This window comes from Bos taurus, chromosome 24, assembly GCF_002263795.3.
Source record: "Bos taurus isolate L1 Dominette 01449 registration number 42190680 breed Hereford chromosome 24, ARS-UCD2.0, whole genome shotgun sequence".
NCBI lineage: Eukaryota > Metazoa > Chordata > Mammalia > Artiodactyla > Bovidae > Bos > Bos taurus.
The window spans coordinates 61,396,032-61,417,369 of NC_037351.1; the positions used below are offsets into that span (position 1 = coordinate 61,396,032).

The following is a 21,338-nucleotide window of genomic DNA, read 5'->3' on the forward strand; positions in this document are numbered from 1 at the left end:
AAGGCGCAGTGCCCCTTCTCCAGGCCAGGGAAGAAAGGCCTCCCCTCCGAGCACCTTCCCTCTAAGAACACAACCTCCAGGCACCCCCCCCCCCATTAAAAAAAAAAAAAGCAGATGAACACCTTCTGCCGAACCTCCAACAGCCAGAAACCCGGCTTCTGGAACAGTCGGGTCCTTTGTCACTTTGTTTGCTTTTCAGCTGGCTGACTCAGTCCAGCCCACAGTATGGAACAAAAATCAGTGTTTACAGGCACGAGAGAGCCAGGTAGAGCCATCCAGGTGGGGCTTGGTAATTCGTGGTGGGGTTTCCAAAGACAGATTCAACAGGACTCTGTTAAATAAATAAATCTTATTTTTCTTAATAATGTAAAAAATAAATTGTATTTCCCTTTGGCAGTAAGTAGCTGATTCAACGTTGAGCCTGAAAGCTGTTTGTGGTGGTGGTGTTGGTTGATTGGTTGGTTATTTTTTTTTCTTTTTAAGAGACTACAGCTTCACTTCAGTGGTGCATCAGCAACAATGCATATTATTTCTGCTGCTTCTTGAATCTTCTGCATATTTGTTGGCGGCAGGCCTGTGGGCTTCACTTATGGCCCAGATAGGCACCCAGGGTGATGCAAGCGCCCACCAGGGCCAGACTGAGCAGTGCCTTCAGAGACAGCCAGGAGAAATCAAACAGGGGCCGCATGCTAGGGCCATACAGCTCCACAAAGGCGTCCTGTAGAGGGGGAGAGGGCGGGAGAAAAAGAGTATTAGAGTATTAAATATTTCCTGTTACTATAACAAAAAAAGTGCCAGCGCAGTGCCAGCTGACAGGGGCAGAGGCATCTGAAGTGCCTGTACCTTCAGAAGGCTGAGGGCAAAGGTCAAATGTACTTCTGGGATAATGATTTCAGACCCACTCCTTTCCCTTTCATTCAGGAAATACTTCCTGAGACCTTACACACAAATCAGGCACAGCAGAGATACAGCCGTGAGTGAAATAGACCAAAAGCGCAAACGTTTTCGGTCCAGTGAAGGGGCACAGACTGTAAGCAGAACTTACACGTGTCGGAAAGCGTATTAGAGAGCGGGAAGTGCTAACGGGAAAATAAAAGAGCAAAGCGGTAGAAATACTGGAGGCTTTGCAATTTTAGCTAGCGTGGACATTCATAAAAATAATTTTTAAAAAAACCCCAACTGCTCCTTTACTGAATGCTTGCTGTAGGCCAGGCACTTGTAACGAATGCCGACATGCATTATTTTCTTTCTTCTTCATGCCCGTCTTAAAGAGTCCTTTACTTTGTTCTTGTGCTGTGAGGAAAAAGCTGAGACCATTGAATGCTCATTTCTTAGATTTGTTGGGGAAGAGTAGATTCTGTGTTTGGACCCAATGAGTATTTGGACAACTCTATCTGAATATATGGGCTTCCTAGGTGACTCAGTTGGGTAAAGAATATGCCTGCAGTGCTGGAGACGCAGGCAGATGCGAGATCAATCCTCAGGTCAGGAAGATCCCCTGGAGGAGGGCATGGCCACCCACTCCAGTATTCTTGCCTGGAAAATCCCATGGTCAGAGGAGCCTAGTGGGCTGTAGTCTTTTGGGTCACAGAGAGTTGGACTGGACTGAAGCGACTGAGCGTGCATGCATGCATATCTGAAGATATAAAACAGTAAGTGAAGTGTTTTCCCTTGGTGGATTAATCAGATATGAAGGGGAAAACAAGATATAGTTCCAGTTAGCCCCCCAAACCTGGAATTAGAGCACAGAGTTTCACTGAGGGAGACGGAGCACACAGGTCCAGCATCCCTGTGTGAGGGTCTGATGACGCTGACTCTGCTTTTGTCCGCTGGGGGCAGGTATCGCAGTAGAGGGATCAGGTATTATTTTTGTCTACCCAGTGCTGTGCATGGTCTTAGTACATGTAGGTGTTCGAGAAATGTTTGTTCAACTAATGATTAAGGTTTTCCAACATCAAACATTGGTTTGAATTCTGTATTTGGCCTAATACATTACCCAGATACTCTGCCTATTTGAATTATTCCTTTTACATACAACCACCTATGGGAATCTTGGCAGTAATCTCGAAGGTGAACATTTAAGGCATCATTAGGGGAACTTCCTGTGTTAGTAAATATAAATGTGCACAGTTATTTTTCATGACTGCATAATTTTCCACCACGTATATTTATATATCTGTATCTATGCTGTACTTTATTTAACCAATTCTTTTTATTTTTTAATTAATTATTTTTAATTGGAGGATCATTGCTTTTCAACGTAGTACTGATTTCTGCTGAACAACACACAACCGCTCAAATACTCCCTCCCTCCGGAGCCCCTCTTCTCCCCCATCCCACCCCTCTAGGTCATCACAGAGTGCCAGGCTCGGCTCCCTGTGTTATAGAGGTACTGGATTAGCTTTTACCAGGAGAGGGCGCAAGGGCTTTCTTCTTTCTTAATCTGTTGTTAAACAGTTTTCTAAGTTTGAGTCTCAGCAAAGCCCGGCAGTAGATGCAGATGACACGCGTGCTGAGTGCCCTTGGCCCGGAGCTGAGCCAGCGATCACGGCTGCGTGTCAGGACCCCGGCCTCCCTAATGTCGGGGCAAACGGAGCAGGAGGAGTCAGGACCAGTACAGAGAGGCTTGCCTCTTGCAGCGTGCACCCCGGACACAGCCCTCCCTCCCTGCTGTTTTCTCTCACAACGGGAAGGCTGGAACCCCCACACCAGCCAAAGGCGCCCCGACTCCTCGGAAGGGCGCACTGGGCGGTAGGCACTTCAGCTCCGTGTTGGGAGGGTCGGTGGCTGGGCCCTGCGTCCCTTTAGTTATCGATGGAGTTGTCTTTGGCGGGATATGGAAGAGACTAAGGCCTCAGCCACCTGACCCTTCCAGACCAGGCGCCCCCCTCGGGAGATGGGGGAAGCAGGGAGACTCAGGCCGCTCTGCCTGGTGCTCGACCCCCCTGGGCAGACGAGACGCCTCTCCCAGCACCCCACCCCCGGGGCTGGAAGACCTCCCTGCCCAGCCCCAGCCGCTTGTATAAATAACTGTGCTTCACGGCCCATTTCTGATGTGCATTACAAAGAAAGAAATCATTTCTGAAGTGGGATGAGCTAACATAGCATCTCTTAACCCAAAGCATGGGCACAGAGGGATCTGGGAACGAGCCCTGAGCTCAAGGGAGGAGGTCTGCGTGGAATCCTAGCTTTGACATTTTATTGCCTGTGACCTTGAACAAATTACCCGAGGCTGAGCTTCATTTATCTCACCCATAAAACTGGTTATTGTGAAGATAAACGTAGGTGACTCGGGCCATTTGTAAACGTGGCCCCGAGCGTGAACTGGAGGAAACATCACCGCGCTCTCTGGTCTGTCCTCTTGCTAACCTGTGGTGATACTCCTCAAACTGCCCTGGCCTCCAGGCGGTCTGCTGAGCCTGCTAATTTTCAGAAATAATTGTCCAACTCCCTCTAAGGTGTCAGCTCTTGGTTCTGAAGATACTTGGTGATTTCTAAAGAAATCGTGAATTCAAACATACACACATGATGTGTTCTGGTGGAAAATTGGAAGCGGTAACACACGCCCAGCTTTACTTCCTCATATATTAAGTCAGGCTGTAGGGCTGAGAGGCATCATTTAACGCGCCCCCCCCCCCGCCCCCCGCCCCTGAGATGGAATCTACCCCATAATCTGCCCATCTATGATTCTAAAGTGCAGAGCAGACCCTGTGGTTTCAGGAGTGAAGCTCCAAAAGCTGTTTTCATGGGGGAGTCTTCTTGCTTTTTCAAACATCCTGATCAGGGTGATTTCCGAAGTCTGTTTGAACAGTCTGTCATTATTTGTTTAAGTCTGAAAGCTGTTTTAAATAAACACATGCTCATTTTATGTATTAAAAGCAACAAAGAGGGAAGAAGAAAACCTGGGCCATCGTCATGTGATCTGGACAAACCCCCCGCCTATATGTTCAGGGTGCACTCAGCCCCTGGTTGTGTCGGGACTGGCCAGGGCTCTGCCCGACCTCAGGGATGGGCACGGCGGGTTTCCAGGGGAGGGCCCTTCTCCTTCTGTTAGCCCCCGACTTCAGAGGGGAGGCAGGCAGCACCCCAGCTCTGGAGGCCCTTTTGCAGACAGCTTCCCCACAGACTTCACATCCAGAGGCCACAGATGGCCGGCGTCTGAGTTCCAGCAGCGCCGACCTCAGAGGAGCAGGGCAGCTAATGCCCCAAGCCCAGGCCCTGGCTGCAGGGCTGGGAGTCGGCCAGGGAGGTGTGGACTGACCAGGTAGGAACAGACAGCTCAAGTCAGCGAAGGTGGGGGTGGGGGGTCAGAGGGTCTTCTCCCTGCGCTGGGACCACTCAGCCCCATCCCTCCCGCCCCCATCCCCCCGACACCTCCCTCAAGGCAGCCCACTCTCCAAGATTTTCCTTTCCCCTTCAGATCCTTCAAAAAGTTTCATTTAAACCTGGCTCCGAATAAAATGAGATTTAAAACCAAATGAATCACAATGTCAAGAACTGAAGAAGACCACTGAGTTCCACTAAAACAGGATGTGTGGGGATGGGGGCGGGAGCCCAGATACTCTCACACAACTCAGGGGCTCTCCGGAGCAGGGAGGCGGAGAGGCCGTTCATGTTCGGAAATGCACAACAGAAGCTTTAAAAATACCGTTCATGTGTTAGTGATTCTACTTCTAATTATTTATCTTGAAAAAATTAATAAAACTTTAAAACAAAAACATCTGAAAATATGATAATGAATATGTTATAGTTTAGTCGCTCAGTCGTGTCTGACTCTTTGTGACCCTGTGGACTGTAGCCCGCCGGGTTCCCCTGTCCATGGGATTGCCCAGGCAAGAACACTGGAGTGGGTTGCCATTCCCTTCTCCAGGGGATCCTCCTGATCCAGGGATCAAACCCGCACCTCCTGTATTGGCAGGTGGGTTCTCTACCACTGAGCCACGAGGGAAGCCCAATGGAATATGGATCAGTCACTAAAAATTGTGCCCTATATTTATTGGCAAGGAAAGATGTCCCCAACATAACACTGAGTGAAACAGCGCAGCAGCCTCTGCCAGTCCAGGCTCCCCGCTGGCTCTTAGCACTCACAGGGAAATGGAAAGGTGACCTCGGTCGGCTGTGAACACACAGGAGATTCAGGTACGCTCCAGCCTTTGAGCTGACTGTGGACGCCTTACATGATCATGGAAGAGGCTGAGTGGGGAGCCATCCCGCCCTTAAACAGATCCTAGCCTAGAGAACGGGCTCGTGTGCTTCCATGAGCATGTGAACCTCAGCCAGATGGAGGCCTGCCGCCATTTCTGCTCTGCATGGAGCAAAAGCAAGGAGAAAATCAGAGGGCGCTAAGAGGAAGCCAAACGCTGCCATCAGACGCCTTCGGTATTTTCTGTTACCCGAGGCTTTATCATTTTACTCCACGGGGATCGCCTCCCACATGACCACCTGAGGGCCAGTGCAGAGCACGCACCTTCCGTCATTTCAGCAAGTGGCTAGGGACCTGGGGTGTTTATACACCAACTCCTCCCACTCGCTGGCTAAGGGTTGCTCCTATGGAGGCATCCGTACTCCAGCACTTCTGGCTGGTCCTGTGCACAGGAAGGGGTTAGAGAAAGCCGCTGGGGGAAGAGGTCCAGATGCTACGTCTCCCGTAGCGTGAGGTCAGGCTAGAGAGCTCTGAGGTGGTGAGGGCAAGGCGAATTCCACAGGGCAGGATATGAGCCCTGATCTGGCCCCTCACTGTTTCTCTTGCCTCATTGCCTTCTCTCCCCAGGATCAGTGCTGGGATTTCCCACCTAATTTCTCTGCCTTTAGTCAAGTGCCCCACCCTTCAATCTTCTCTCCCTGCTGCAGCCAAAGGATCCATTCAGAAGCCAGTCTGTCACTTCTGTGCTGCGATCAAGATCCTTTAACATGGCACGCAGGCTCCCAGTGCTCTCCCCACCCAGCTTCCTGCTCAGCTCTTGTCACTTGATAAGTTCATCCAGTTCCCTCACGAATTCGGTGCAGTCGTGTTCTGCAGGCAACTTTCTCCAGGTCCCTGGGCTGAGCTAAATAATCCGCAGCCAGTCCCTGCTCACTGTATTCTCTGAAGGTCATCTGTTTACATGTCTGTCTCCCCTCATTCAGCTATTAGCACCTGGAGGTGCAGGGACCATGTTTTATTTATCCTTGGATCCCTGGAGCATGTTTCTGTCACATGTCAGGCACTCAGCGTATGCTTGTGGAGCTGAAATACACCTTACTGTAGACCAGGCTTTCCAAACACACTTTAATAGATGATGTTTTTCAAAAGGAGCATATACAAAGGACAAATAAACTTTGCACTGGAACAAAATCAGATGCCTTTTTTTTTGCTGCAGCAGCTTCTAGTGTCTTCCGGTGAAGAACTCAAGTTCAGATCGTTCAGAATGGTCAGCGCTGGATGTCACTGGTCGGTGTCCGTGCCACATTGGTGGTGGCAATGTGATATTCAACAGTTTTGAACAGTATCCCACCCGAACGCCCTGGAGTCTCCACAGGAGGTATAAGCTGTGGGGCATTTCCAAGCCCACTGAACCATCTGTCCCTCTGTCAGGGAGATCCCTGTCTTGTGAAGACTGAGAATGCAGAGTGGAGCTAACAAAGCAGTAATTCTGCGCACGGCGGTAGAGGCAGCGCTGATGCCCCCTGTACAGGACAGGGCAGATGGTCAAAGGTGTCAAGGCGATCCTAGACCTTCATGGGCACATCAAGACCGCTGGTGGCTCCTTGTCTTGGAATCTCCTAAGAGGTATGAGTGTGTGTGCGCACACTCACTTGCTCAGTCGTATCTGACTCTTTTTCGACCCCATGGACTGCAGGCTCCTCTGTCCATGGGATTTTCTCCAGGCAAGGATCCTGGAGTGGGTTGCCATTACCTCCTCCAGGGGATCTTCCTGACCAAGGGTCGGACCTACGTCTCCTGCATTGGCAGGTGGACGCTTCACCTAGGGCCACCTCGGAAGCAAGGGGTGTGAGCCTTGTTCCCAGTAAACAGGACCCATGGTTTCTCCAGTGCCCAGAGGCAACTGACGTCCAAGCCCCACGCGAGCAGGAATGGTGGGAAGAAGAGGAAGCCACGCAGGGAGGGAGACACCTGCAGAGCAGAGAGCAGGGCTCTGCCTGAAGCCGGGAGGCAGCGATGCCTGGACGCCCACTGGGGCTGAGATCAAAGGGGGAGTGGTGGCCAGGCCGCTGGGCATGGTGGCCTGCGCAGCACACGCGAGGAAGCCAGGGCTGTGTCTACCTGAACACAGCAGCTGGTGAGGAAGTGACTCCACTTCCCGCCTTATCATTGGCCCGGCAGGATTTCCTCTGCAGCCACTTTGTGCTGAATGAGTCTGGAAGGTTCCGTCTGGAGCAGAGAGCCACGGTGGGCGGTGGCCAACTCCAGTCCCCTGAGCGCTTCCTCCCTCCTCCCCGCCCCGCCTTTACTCCCGAAGTATTGATTCCGGGCTCGGGGGAAAAGGAAACAGAAAAAACCTTGACAACTGGAGCATATAACTGAAGGACACACAGCTGCCTGGCCTGCAGATGGGGGCCCACGTGAGAGACGGCGGGACCCTTAACCGAGGTCCGCAGGGGCCCCCAGCCTCGCAGTAAAGGGGGCTCCACCTTGGAGGCACGCTGGGCCCAGGGGGAGGGGCTCGTTGCATCAGAAGCCAAGGACATAAAAATGAAACCTAATCCAAGTGTCATCTGGGTGTAACCAGAAACCTGCTAGAGAACCGATGGCAGGAGATGAGAAGCCCACACAGGACTGGCCCAGCCCGCCTCCTTGGATCCAGGGAAGATTGGGTGTATTTTGTGATGCAAATTGAGCTGAGGATGCAAATCAGGCAGGGGCCCAAAGGAGGAGCGAGAGAGAGGGCAGAAAAATGAGAACCCCAAGGGTTCCTTCCCTTCTAGAGCAGGGCAGAGTTTGAACCTCATTTGCAAAGGCGTCTATTGCTCTGGGGACCCCGCAACCACGGGGCCAGCTCCAAGGCAGCGGGCCCTGTCCATGTGCTGGAGGCCGGAACCAGAGGCTGCCGGCCGGTGGGACCTCAGAGGTTCTGCTAGTCTCACTGCTCTAGGGCTGGGTAGTTGCTGCGGCCTGGAGAGAAGTGCAGTGAGGAATTCCAGGCTGTGTAAATACTGCAGGAGTGGGGACTCGGCCACCTGTGGGCTTAGGAGGTGAGAACAGTCCAGAGATTCAAAAGGTGTCTGTGGAAATGGGCCAAGCAATCCATCTATAGCAAAATGTGCTTAAAAAAACAAACAAACAAACATATTAAATAATTGTACCATTTGGTTCATCAGGTTCAGATGATAAACCAATGTGAGACTAAAGCCGTTTCTGTAGAAGACCCTGAAATCTCATCTTTGACTTGCTGATTCATTTGGGAACCAGACATTTTTTATAAGGTGCTGAGGAGTCTTAAAGCTAAATAAGACACAGGCCTGGATTATAAGAATGGCTCCTTGATATTCTCACGCATTCACAGCAGCTTTGGTGAGCAGGAGAGTTCTATAAATGCATGTGTGTGCGTGTGTGTGCGTGTGTGCATGTGCGTGTGCGTGCATGTGTGTGTGCGTGTGGGTGCGTGTGTGTGTGTGTGTGTGTGTGTGTGGATGCATTCTGGGGCTTCCCAGGTGCCTCGGTGTTAAAAAGAATCTGCCAGTGTAGGACATGCAGGTTCAATCCCTGGGTCAGGAAGATCCCCTGGAGAAGGAAATGGCAACCCACTCCAGTATTCTTGCCTGGGAAATCCCATGGACAGAGGAGCTTGGCGGGCTGCAGTCCATGGGGTTGCAAAGAGTCGGACACAACCAAGCGAGTAAACAACAAAGGCATTTGCCCTTCGGGCTCTGGGGTTCGAGGAAGGAGACCACGGCTGCTGTCCTCCTTCAAAGGGTGGCTCCCCCAGGACCCTTCAGGCCCAGAGGCTGCAGGAAACTGCCTTGCAGGGTTTTGGCTTTGAAACAAAGTGACTTCATTTTTCTTCCTGACCTTCCTCATTCCACTACCTTCTTTTGGCAAGAGAACCGTGCATTTTCTGGCACTTGGTCCTTTCTTGCTCTGGGTTTATGTTATTTTCACTGTTAGGGGGAAACATCCCATTATGATGGAATTTTGTTGGAATGAAAGCACATCAAGCAAAAAATAGTGTAATTATTACAACTCAACAATAAAAAGACGGATAGCCCAATTAAAGAATGGGCAGAGATTTGAATAGATATTTCACAGAAGAAGATCTCCAAATGGTCTAGAAGCTCATCAGTCATTTAGGGAAATGCAAATGGAAACCACAATGAGATGGCACTTCACCCCGACCAGCATGGCTTTCACGTCAAAAGTGGACAATAACCAGTACCGACAAGGAAGGAGAGAAAGCAGAGACCGCACCCATCACTCACGGAAAAAGAAGCAAGCGCGGCCTCTGTGGAAAAGAGTGGGGCTTCCTCAGAGAGGTGAGCGGTTACCCCCCGACCCGGAAATTCTGCTCCTAGATGTACACCCAAGGTAACTGAAAATATATGTTCACACAGAAATGTGAACACACATATTCACATCAGTGTGATTTATAATAGCCCAAAGTGGAAGTGACCCAAATGTCTACCAGCTAATAGAAAACAGTAGGGTGCTGGGATATTATGCTGCCACAGAAAGGGATGAAGCATTGATACGAGCCGCAGCATGGATGCAGCTTGGAAACATTACTCTGGATGAAAATGCCAGGCATAAAGGGCCACATGTTGCGCGATGCTATGGAGGGGCATCTGAGCCCTGGTGGCTCAGATGGTAAAGTCTGCCTGCGGTGGGGGAGACCCGGGTTCGATCCCTGGGTCGGGAAGATCTCCTGGAGAAGGAAATGGCAACCCACCCAGAACTCATGCCTAGAAAATCCCATGGACGGAGGAGCCTGGCGGGTTACAGTCCATGTGGTCGCAAAGTTTGAGACGAGACTGAGCGACTTCACTTTCATTTCTATGACATGTCCAAATGAGACAAATCCGTAGGGACAGGAGTGGGCTGGGGCTGGAGAGGGACGAGAGGACAGTGACTGCTAACAGGCACAGGACTTTTTTTTTTTTGCCAGAGTGATAGACAGTTCTGGAATTAGAGAACAGTGATGGGTCTCACGACCTTAGAAATACTAAAACCAAGCAGTCAGCTTCCCTCATGGTCCAGTGGCTTCCCACTGGTCCAGTGCTTTGCAATAGAGGGGACATTGGTGTGACCCCTGGGGGAAGATCCCACATGCCACTGGGCAGCTGAGCCCATGCACCACAGCTGCCGGGCCCAAATATGAGCCGGCGGCCTAGAGCGCGCTCCACAGCAGGAGGAGCCGCCGCGGGGAGTGGCCGGCGCCGCAACTGGAGAGCAGCCCGCCCGCAGCGGCCAAGACCCAGCACCGCCGGAAAGAAACACTTTTTAAAAGCCAGTCACTTCGAATTGAATTTTAAGGTTTGTCAATTATTCTTTAAAATCGTATTTTTTACACTACACGAAGAAGGGCACTAAGCTATTTTTATGCCGCACGGAATTGGACTGAAGGAGCCGCTTGTTCTGGAATCCTTGCTCACAGGGGTGGCCCCCTCGCCAGGGTCCAGACCTGCCCGGGTGTGAGCGTGGCCTTCACCGGGTGCGGCCGGCAGCAGGGAGACGCGCCCCCGCCCCAGAGGGCCCCCTCTGGGCTGCGCCGGCCACGTGGCCGGTGAACGCGGGGTCCGGCCGGCCGAGGAACCCACGGCCCTCCCTGCCGCCCCAGAGTGAATTCATAGGCTGGAGACGGGAACTGGGCGGATGCTCGCCGAGCCCCGCAGCGCGGTCTGAGTGCTGTCATCGGGACACCCGATGGGGGCGGGGGTGCGTGGGTCCCTGATTTCCCAGACAGACCCGAGTCGAGGGCCGCAGGCCTGACTCTCCGCTGGTTTAAGTCAGCAGGTGTTGACTGAGGCTGGTGTGGGGAGAGCGCAGAGAAGCGCATTCCTAACAGGAACTTGCTGAAAGTGGCCTCGGACCTGGAGGGCGTGTGTCCAGTGGCGGAGCAGGAAGGGGCGCCGTCCTCGGCGGCCCGCCAGCCCCCGGCCTGACCTGCGCTGACACCTGCTTTCAGGACTGGCTGAGAAACCAACACGGCATCTCTTCTGGAAGCTCCGCGCCACGCCGGGCCCGGGCCTTCCCTCCACGACGGGCTCAGGAACCCGTCTGCCGCCCCCACCGCGAGGGGGGCGCATCCCGCCCCCGCCTCGACGCTGCTGATCCTGGGTCCTCAGTCCGTGGCAAGTGAGTCGCTATTAATAGCCCTGCTTTGCCTCCCAGGACGCTCACATCCTGCAGAGAAGCACCCCAGGATACAATAAGCCGTACCCTGTTGCCAGCTGCCCAGTGAGTCACTGTGCGACGGTCCCTGCGCACCCGGGACCCATCCGCCTTCCAGAAAGACTGAGCGCTGGGGAGGGGCCGGGGGCGTGGTGGTGACCTGCTCAGTGGGCTCCATGTGGGCGTGCCAGGGGAAGGTCTGCTTTCATTTTGCAGCTTATGATTAGTTCAGTTCACCTGGAAGGACTCAACACGAATGGAAACAGATGCATCTCGAGGCGCGCTGCCCGCTCTCGGACAAGCCTCCTCCTCCCGCACAGACAGTCCTCCCACGTCCAGGGAGGAGAGCAGACCTCTCCTCAAGGAGCACGCGGCGGCGGCCTCCGCCTCGGCCCGCAGAGCCGGGCACGGGCCGCGCTCGGGTCCTGGACGTGGGCTCGTTCACTAGGTGCAGCTTTGCTCGTGTGGCTGCTCGTCCAGATACATGCTCCCTGGGAAGGCCTTCTGACGGCGTGTGCTCTGCCGCCAGAACGACATGGGCTTTAAATACGCATAGAATGAGAGGGGCACTCACAGGGAGAGACAGAGGAGAGACAATCAGAGGACAAGAGAGAGAGGCAGACAGCAGAGACACAGGGAGACTGATACATACAGAGAGGGAGACAGACACAGAGTCACAGAGACAGCGAGACAGAAACAGAGAAAGGGAGACAGACGAGAGACTCACGGGAAGAGACAGGAGAGACACAGAGAGAGAGACAGGGAAAGACTGAGAAGAGAGAGAAACAGAAAGAGGGGGGTGGAGAGACAGAGACATGGATGGGATTCTCAGGCCAGAACACTGGAGTGGGTTTCCATTCCCTTCTCCAGGGGAGCTTCCCGGCCCAGGGATCGAACCCAAGTCTCCCACATTGCTGGCGGATTCTTCAAGAGCTGAGCCACAAGGAAAGCCCAAGAATACTGGAGTGGGTAGCTTATCCCTTCTCCAGAAGATCTTCCCGACCCAGGAATCCAACCCGGGTCTCCTGCATTGCAGGCGGAGTCTTTACCGTCTGAGCCACCCCGAAGCCCGTGCACATACACAGAGCCGGAGACAGACGACTCCCAGGGAGAGCGGGGATCCCGGATTGGCTTCGAGTGGGTGGAGGGGCTGAGAACCTTCCGTCAACACAGCCTCTGGGGGACCGCTGACTCCTCACGAGGGCCCCTTGCTGTGAAGCGAGCCGGCTGTGGACGCCAGCAAGGCACGAGAGGACGCGTGCGCCCTGAGCCAGGCCATCAGTGTGGCTAGCGGTGGGCCCGCTGAGGGGCGGAGGGCCTGGATGGGGGTGGTGGCGGGTCTGTGGAGGGCGGCGGCCACGATGGGGGGCGGCGGGCCCCGCTGGGGGACAGCGGGCCCAGGGAGCCGAACTTCTCAGGCCACCGGCCCTTTCGATGCGAGCTCAGCCGAGTGCCGGGCTGGCCGAGTGGAGCCTGGGGGCCCGCCTCCAGAGGGGCTTGGGCGTGGCCGGCTGGACCCAAGGTGGGCTCTGACCCACACTCGGGCCTCCTCCACCATCTCCTCCTCTGCGAGTGGCCAGCCCGGGACTCTTACGTGGCCCCAGCAGGTCAGTGCAGGTGTCCCGTCCAAAGGCCCTGCCTCACAGCTCCTCCTGCCCTGACCCCTGGGAGCAGCACCGCTGGAGCTGAACTCCAGGATGCAGGCTCACAGCTGTTGCCTGCTCCACACCCAGCCCTGCGCTCAGAGAGACTCAGGGGACCCTGGCTTCCTTGTGACAGTGCACTCGTTGTTCAGTCGCCAAGTCGTGTCCGACTCTTTGCAACCCACGCACTGCAGCACACCGGGCTTCCATGTCCCTCACCATCTCCCAGAGTTTGCTTAAGTCAGTGTCCACTGAATCAGTGATGCCATCCAACCATCTCATCCTCTGCCACCCTCTTCTCCTTCTGCCCTCAATCTTTCCCAGCATCAGGGTCTTTTCCAATGAGTCAGCTCTTTGCATCAGGTGGTCAAAGTACTGGAGCTTCAACATCAGTCCTTCCAATGAGTATTCAGGGTTGATTTCCTTTAGGATGGACTATCTCCTTGCTGTCCAAGGGACTCTCCCACCCAATGCCGAGCTTCAGATCAAGGACTCAGCAAATGTTCTCCTAGTGCGATGGCTCAGAGACGCAAGTATCCCCCTGGAAACTTCATTTACCCCTAAGGTCACAAGGATGAGTTCAAGTTTGGGGTGGTGAAGCCTTCAGGTAAGACTTTGGTTCTAACAAATTGTTATTTTCACCGAGGGAATCTCTTGGCCAAGAGCATGGATCTTGGATCCACGTGTAAAATGCTTCCTACAATAAAAATGGTAAAAATTCTGGACAGGTTTTGCAGGCACTGCATGGGGCTTTTTCATGAGAGCAGCCTTCATTCCTCTGGCTTTGATTTCTTCTTTGGATGCATCTGAAGCAAGCAATCCAACCCCAGTCAAACCACTCATCCCAGTATGTATTTAAAGTCGACTTCTGGGATGAGTAGAGAGAACTGCTGGACCAACCCCATGCGGTGACTCCTAAACAACATTACATATTGGCCTTCTGGCTAAGATCAAGTGCAGTATGGGGGTTTCCCAGGTGGTGCCGTGGTAAAAGAAAATCCACCTGCCACTGCAGGAGACGCAGAGACACAGGTTCGATTCCTGGGTCGGGAAGATCCCCTAGAGGAGGAAATGGCATCCCACCCCAGTATTCTTGCCTGGGAAATCCCATGGACAGAGGAGCCTGGCAGGATACAGTCCATGGGGTCGCAAAGAGTCAGACACAACTGAGCGACTGACAGAAAAGATGAGTTGAGGTTATTCAACTTGGTCAGAGGTCAGAGAGGTTATACAACTTGCCCAAGGTCACACAGCTGCAGTCAGAACTGTTCAGCCCCTAGGTATGGCTCCAGGCCTGTGGGACTTTGCATAAGGGGTGAAAGGAGGTGCTGGATTTCAGGGCAGGAGACTCAAGGCAGGGTCGGGGCCACACCACGGTGGGTAAGCCTGTGCGTGCAGGCTGGGTGTGGGGTGCAGGGCGCCTCTAGCAGAAGCAGCGCCGTGAGCAGGGAGCACGCACAACTCCGGAGCCCCCCGCCCAGTGGCTCTGCAGTCTGGATCCCCTGGAACACGTGTGGCTTCCTGGAATCCCTCTCTGTGGTTTGGCCCTGGTGGCTGCTCCTGCATGCGCCTCCTCAAGAGCATTCAAAAAGGATGTGCAGAATATATTTTAGAAAACTTAGGAATTTTTGCCTAACTAAAAAATTTATGACATTTTGATTCCACTTGTTTGGCTTAGTATGCATAGAATGCTAGGTTTCTAATTAAAAAAAAAAAAAAACAGATATGCAACAAGCAACAAAGGTTTACTATAGGGCACAGGAAACTATAGTCAATATCTTGTAATACCTATCATGGAAAATAGTTTCAAAAATAATACATGTGTCACTGAATCACCTCGATGTGCACCTGAAACAGCAAGTCAGCCGTGAAAGTGAGAGAGTGGAGGTGGTGGTCGCTCAGTCAGGTCCGACTCTGCGGTCCCATGGACTATACATAAATTAAAAAATAAAAATGACGTGGATAGAGATGTGAGTCCGGAAGGAGAAACTCCTTCCGCCTCCTTGCAGGGTTGTTTCACCGGGACGTCTGGAATGTGAAGCACTTTCCCTGCGTCTCAAAAACCAACCCAGCTTGAGGCCTGTTCAGCAGACTAGCAAGGGAGACTCCGGCACCTCCCCTGTGGGGAGAGGGTTTCGGCCTCGCGCAGGCTTGGTTCACGGGCTCCACTGAGTCACAGCGACCGTGTCCCCACCACCCCGTCGCGGGCAGCGCGGGGGGCCGGGAGGCCCAGCCACGGGCATAGACCCCGCCTGGGAGCCCACGCCCAACGCAGACCACGGCCGTCCTCTCCGCTGACTTCCGCTCGGACGTGTTTTCATGACTGAACAAAGCCAGAGGCCTTTGCATCCCTAGGAAGCTGCCCACGGAGCTTTTTACAAAACCTGTCTGCTTGCTGGGCACGCCATCCTTTCATGTTCCGTTTGTGTCTGGCAGGCTGGACGTTTGCGGGGCGAGTTGGTGATTGTCGCGGTCAGGCCAAACTTCGAAGTGCTTTTTTCATTTTTAAACGATTCAGGAGTGGCAGCTGAGAGAGAGCATGTTCAGGACAAGGCCTCTAAGCAAACTAAAGACGCACAAACGCAGGCAGTGTTAGTCGCTCGGTCGTGTCCGACTCTTGCAACCCCATGGACTGTAGCCCGCCAGGCTCCTCTGTCCATGGGATTCTCCAGGCCAGAATGCTGGAGTGGGTTGCCATTCCCTTCTCCAGGGGATCTTCCCGACCCAGGGATGGAACCCGAGTCTCTTGCATCGCAGGCAGGTTCTTTCCCACCTGAGCCACCAGGGCAGCTCTGAGATGGACAAGCGGAGCACAGTGGCTCGTGTGCAGTGGCTCTCAGCCAAGCCCGCTCCCTGCCGCCCCCAGTACACGAGGCCTGGCATCCTGCCGGCGGGGCACTGGGCAGGGGAGGGGAGCCTCAGTGCTGGTTCCAAGCCGGTCCTCTGAGCCCCGCAACCCGCCTGCCTGAGTTTCCCGGGAGAGACTGATGTCCACCCTCTTGGATGTATGGAGGGCTGCATGTGGGCTCTGTGGGACCAGTGCCATCTCGGCGGCCACGGGAAGGCCTGGTGAGGACCTCCCAGCCCTCCTCCTGGCTCAGTGACCCAGCTCGTGGGCACGAAGGGACCTGAAGGTCACAGGAGATGGGGCAGGGTCATGTGAGGCGTCCGTGTGGCCCTCCAGCCACGGTACCTGGAGAGGACGCTGGGCCTGAGATCCTGGCTGGAGTCTGAGCCAGCCGCTGGCTCCAGAATCCTCCGTTAACCCTTGTGGGGTTAAATGCCGGCAGGGGAGTGAAGGGCCAACTGGAGAGGGATTTGTGCCGGATAAACGGGCAGAATGAAAATGTCTAATTGTGTGCTTTCTTTGTGAGTTTTCACCTCTGCCAAATTCTTGAAATTCTTAGGCCTTACAATTTTATGTGCTTTCCATTTCCATTTGAACCTGAAACGTCATTTAAATGTCTTCTGAGGTAATCCTCACCTACTCAACTCCCAAAATTGAAAAGAAATTAAGGTTGACTCACACCTGGAGAGTTTTTGAAGGATATCTGACCACAGTCATAAGCTCTTGGTTGATGAATTGCAGATTCAAATAGGTAAGTTTTACTACTTGGTACATCAGCTGGGAAAGGTCATTTTATTAAGGGTCATTTTAAACGTTAAAAATTATAATTTCACTGCCATCATGTCTATAAGACCTTTTATATAAACTTCTATATATAAAATAAGTAATTCCTTTTAGCAACTTTCATATAGTATGTTTGAAAGTTGTTAAAAGAATTGATTTTATAACTTGGTGAGGGATGCTTGTTAATAAGACACTGTGGTGATCGTCTTGCAATGTATACACAGAGTGAATCACCACTGTGCATCTGAAGTGAGGCCGAATTTTACATCAGTCGTATCAATTCGGGACTTCCCCGGCGTCCAGGGGTTAGGAGTGCGCCTGCCAATGCAGGGGACACAGGTTCGACCCCTCACGAGCCAGAGAGCGAATGAGCCCAGGTACCACAACGGCTGCAGCCCAGCCCTCTGGAGCCTCAGCTCTGAAACGAGAGAAACCGCTGCAATGAGACGCTCACGCACCACCTCTAGAGAGCAGCCCCCTGCTCCTTGAAACTAGAGAAAGCCCACCCGCAGAAGGAAGACCCAGCACCGCCAAAACATTAAAAATTCATATTATTTAAAAACATGTAGGATTTGACTGCCATCAAGTCTGTAGGATCTTTGATGAGAGGGTAAGAAATTCCCTAGTTCTAATGTTGAACGAGGGAGCACACCCTCTTGGAGGCAAGAGCCTGAGCAGATGTGTGCCTTTGCTGAGAAGCCCATTGTACCTTCCTTGTTCCCATGACCACCCACACAGTGGGCAAGCTATGGGGTCTGAGCGTCAGCTACCCCAGGCCCAGATCCTCTCCTTGCCGTCAAGGGAGTCTCTGCTTCAGGTTTCAAGGGCCTTATTTGTGGCAGGAAGAGAAAGGCCCCTCCTGTCCTCTGAAGGCCCTTTCTGGTCCTAAAGTTCGTAACTTGAAGATTCTGGGGCTCCATTTTAAGTGTCTGTGCACCAAAAGCAGGCAGAAAAAAGGTTACATAATTGGGAGACTGGGCGACATAGTCCACTAGGGACTTCTTGGTTCTCATTAAAAGTTCCAGGGTTGCCATTCCGTCTGTTCTAGGTACAGTGGATGCCTGGATCCTAGAGCTGATCTGGGGGGAGGAAACTGGAAGCTAGGAACATGCTGCTACTCTAGGCGTCAACAGCAAGAAGCACTCAAACCTTCAAGGCACTGGCTTCCCTGGTGGCTCAGCAGTAAAGAACCTGCCCGCCAACGCAGGAGACCCAGGTTTGATCCCTGAGTTGGGAAGATCCCCTGGAGAAGGAATTGGCAACCCACGCTTTGCCTGGGAAATCCCATGGACAGAGGAGCCTGGCAGCTACAGTCAATGGGGTCGCAAAAGAAACACAGCTGAGCAACTAAACACCAACCAACCTACAAGGAACCAGAAATGAGACTCCTGGGCAGGGCCCCTGACGTTCCCACCATCCACTCCTGCTTATAAGTCTGTGCGACAGTGATACAGAACTACATTTCAAATGGAATGAAAACAGATTTCAATAACTCAGAGATGATTTTCCGAAAAACTAAGAGATGCCTTCCCTGGGTATATCCTGCTTCAGTTCAGTTCAGCTCAGTCACTCAGTTATGTCCGACTCTTTGTGACCCCATGGACTGCAGCACACCAGGCCTCCCTGTCCATCACCAACTCCCGGAGTCCACCCAAACCCATGTCCATCGAGTCAGTGATGCCATCCAACCATCTCATCCTCTGTCGTCCCCTTCTCCTCCTGCCCTCAATCTTTCCCAGCATCAGGGTCTTTTCCAATGAGTCAGCTCTTCGCATCAGGTGGCCAAAGTATTGGAGTTTCAGCTTGAACATCAGTCCTTCCAATGAACACCCAGGCCTGATCTCCTTTAGGACGGACTGGTTGGATCTCCTTGCAGTCCAAGGGACTCTCAAGAGTCTTCTCCAACACCACAGTTCAAAAGCATCAGTTCTTCAGCACTCAGCTTTCTTTACAGTCCAACTCTCACATCCATACGTGACCACTAGAAAAACCATAGCCTTGACTAGATGGACCTTTGTTGGCAAAGTAAGGTCTCTGCTTTTTAATATGCTGTCTAGGTTGGTCATAACTTTCCTTCCCAGGAGTAAGCGTCTTTTAATTTCATGGCTGCAGTCACCATCTGCAGTGATTTTGGAGCCCAGAAAAATAAAGTCAGCTACTGTTTCCACTGTTTCCCCATCTAGTTGCCATGATATCCTGCTTATCACCCATAAATAACACTCACTAGTGGTAACTTTGGATGATCTGTTAGTACCTCAACCAAAGGGATCCTACGGGTTTCATCTGTCCCTCAGATAACAGGTGGGTGCGTGAGCGCGTGCCGCCAGCGCGTGCCCCTTGTGCTCCACTGTGCAGGGGTCTTTGTGACCTTTGGACTGTAGGCTCCACTATCCATGGGATTTTTTAGGCAAGGACACTGATGTGGGTTGCCATTTCCTCCTCCAGGGGATCTTCCCGACCCAGGGATTGAACTTCTGTCTCTTGAGTTGGCAGGCAGGTTCTTTACCGCTGAGCCACCAGTGAACTCAAGGTTGCCCGTTCTTTCTTTCCAGCCCCAGAAATTACAGAGAGAATGCATTCAGTCATTTTCGGGTTATCATGCTGTGGAAAATTTGTTTTTCAATCCAGAAGACTGTTGAACTGGTTTTTTTTTTTCATTGCAGATAACTCAAAACTGGTTTGGCTCCATGACATCAACCTTGGCACATACGGAGAGCGGAGAACTTTGCCTTGTTTGGAACCGAGAGGAACCTCTACTTTCTCTTTTCCATTTTTATGAAGACAGTATTTTTTCCTTTTAGCTGGATGATGTATACTTTTAACATTCCAGGGGGAAAGTGTCAGTGATATGCAAGTCATAATAAAAGAAAATCAAAAGAAATGCAATTACAAGGGACAAGGAACTTCATCATTTTTAGTATGAAATGCCCAGAGGAAAATCTAATTTTAAAAATTACCGGCACCATATGAAGGAGACAAGAATATACAGAAAGACTTGTTACTTTAAAAATTAACTTAATTCTTAATCTTTCTGGGTCTTGGGCTTTATTTTTAAAGGCCAAAAATTATCATTTGATGTTGGATAAGGAGTAAAGCTCACATCACTGCGATGTGATACTGGGAAGTGACAATGGAATGCCACTGGTCTCTGTTTCTGGCTTGCTGGCTGGAATGCAGCAGGGCACTTAACGAGTTATTAAGAGTGAATGTATATTGAGGATGAAACCATGTCTCTTTCCCATTAATATACAGGTACCTATTAAAAATGAAAACGTGGACTTACCTGGTGGCCCAGTGGTGGTTAAGAATCCACCTGCCTATGCAGGGGAAATGGCTTCAATCCCTGGTCTGGGGAGATCCCACATGCCTCGGAGAAACTGAGCCCACACCACAGCTCCCGAGCCCCAGGCACCCTGGAGCCCGAGCTCGGCTGCAAGCGAGGCCACCACCACGAGAAGCCCTCGCAGCAACTGGAGAGTAGCCCCCAGGCAGCCGTTAAGAGGAAGCTCGCGCACAGCAGCCAAGACCAGCACAGCCCCAAATAAGAAATAGTAACAAGTAAAGTGTTTTTAATGAAGATGAATATTCATGGGGCACCCTGCAGTTGATAGGACTCTTCCATATCCATCAACTGGCCTGATCCTCCCAACAACTTATAGATAAGTCGTGACTCTTGTCGCCTCTACTAGACGGACGCTCACGAAGAGGTTACTTTTCCAAAGACATATGGTCAGCTGATGGCGGGACCAGGACTCAAACCCAGAATTCTGACACAAAGCAACCCACTGTCCACTATCTCACACGGCCACCCTGATCAGAGTTCTATGACTCCCAGCTAAACGGGCTTGCACAGAACCAAGATGGCATAAGCTGAATACAGCTGTGATTTGCTTATTTATAACAGCTCTGTCTCTTTGAAAAAGAGACATCATTTAACAATTATGAGAGAAAAAATCAAGCTCACTTCTATCATAAATGTTGGCTGACATTAGGGGGCTTTGACTTATTTCTAACCCAGTGAGATTTAATTCTGCCACCCTCAACCCATACTAAGAGAAATTGGAATCATTCATTATTTAGAGGGAGAGTCCAAATAATATTGCAATATCACAGGCTTCCTTTAAAAGCCCTTCTCCTGATGGAATCTCTGATTTTCCTTTCAGGCATGAAAAATAACACTGTTATTATTAGAGGGGCCTGGCCGAGGGTTAGCAGTGAGGAAGGAAGGAGATGGCGTGAATAATATTGATTTCTAACCTTTTATCTAGTTTTTGGTTGGAATCAAGTTCAGTGTTCAGCTCCATAGCTTTCTCTATAGTAAGGATTCTCTTGACATAAGGCTTTTAGATTTGAGAAGACAAATTTCCTTTGTCCAGATGTGATTTTTCTGCACTTGGCTGGAGTCAGCCTGAAAGTGGAAGACACAGAGGTCTGGTAGAAAGATTCCTAAGGGTTCTGTCCTTTTCAAGAGTGGATTCCGCAGAAAGATCTCTGCCCTCATCTTCTAGCAGTGGCCGGTCTAGCAGGCTCAGAGGAGAAGAGAGGCATCACTTTCCTGTCCACTGCCCGTTATAATGAGTTTTTTATTTTTTATTTTTTTTTGGCAGTACCACATGACTTGCAGGATGTTAGTTCTCTGACCAGGGGTTGAATCTGGGCCCAGAGCAGCAAAAGCACCTAACCACTGGGCCACCAAGGAATTCCTGTTTCTTCTTTTATTGCTCTGTATGTCTACTCT

The 21,338-nt window shown here is 51.8% G+C and overlaps 1 protein-coding gene across 1 annotated transcript in view; it reads right to left on the reverse strand.

Moving 5' to 3' along the window:
• Positions 1 to 481: 481 nt before the first annotated feature.
• Positions 482 to 21,338, reverse strand: part of BCL2 (BCL2 apoptosis regulator) — a 192,516-nt gene continuing 171,659 nt past the window's right edge. Inside the window, exon 2 of the mRNA NM_001166486.1 lies at positions 482 to 718. Within this exon, the coding sequence (NP_001159958.1) occupies positions 584 to 718 (135 nt within the window). The 3' untranslated portion in view covers positions 482 to 583. The remainder of the gene's footprint in view (positions 719 to 21,338) is intronic.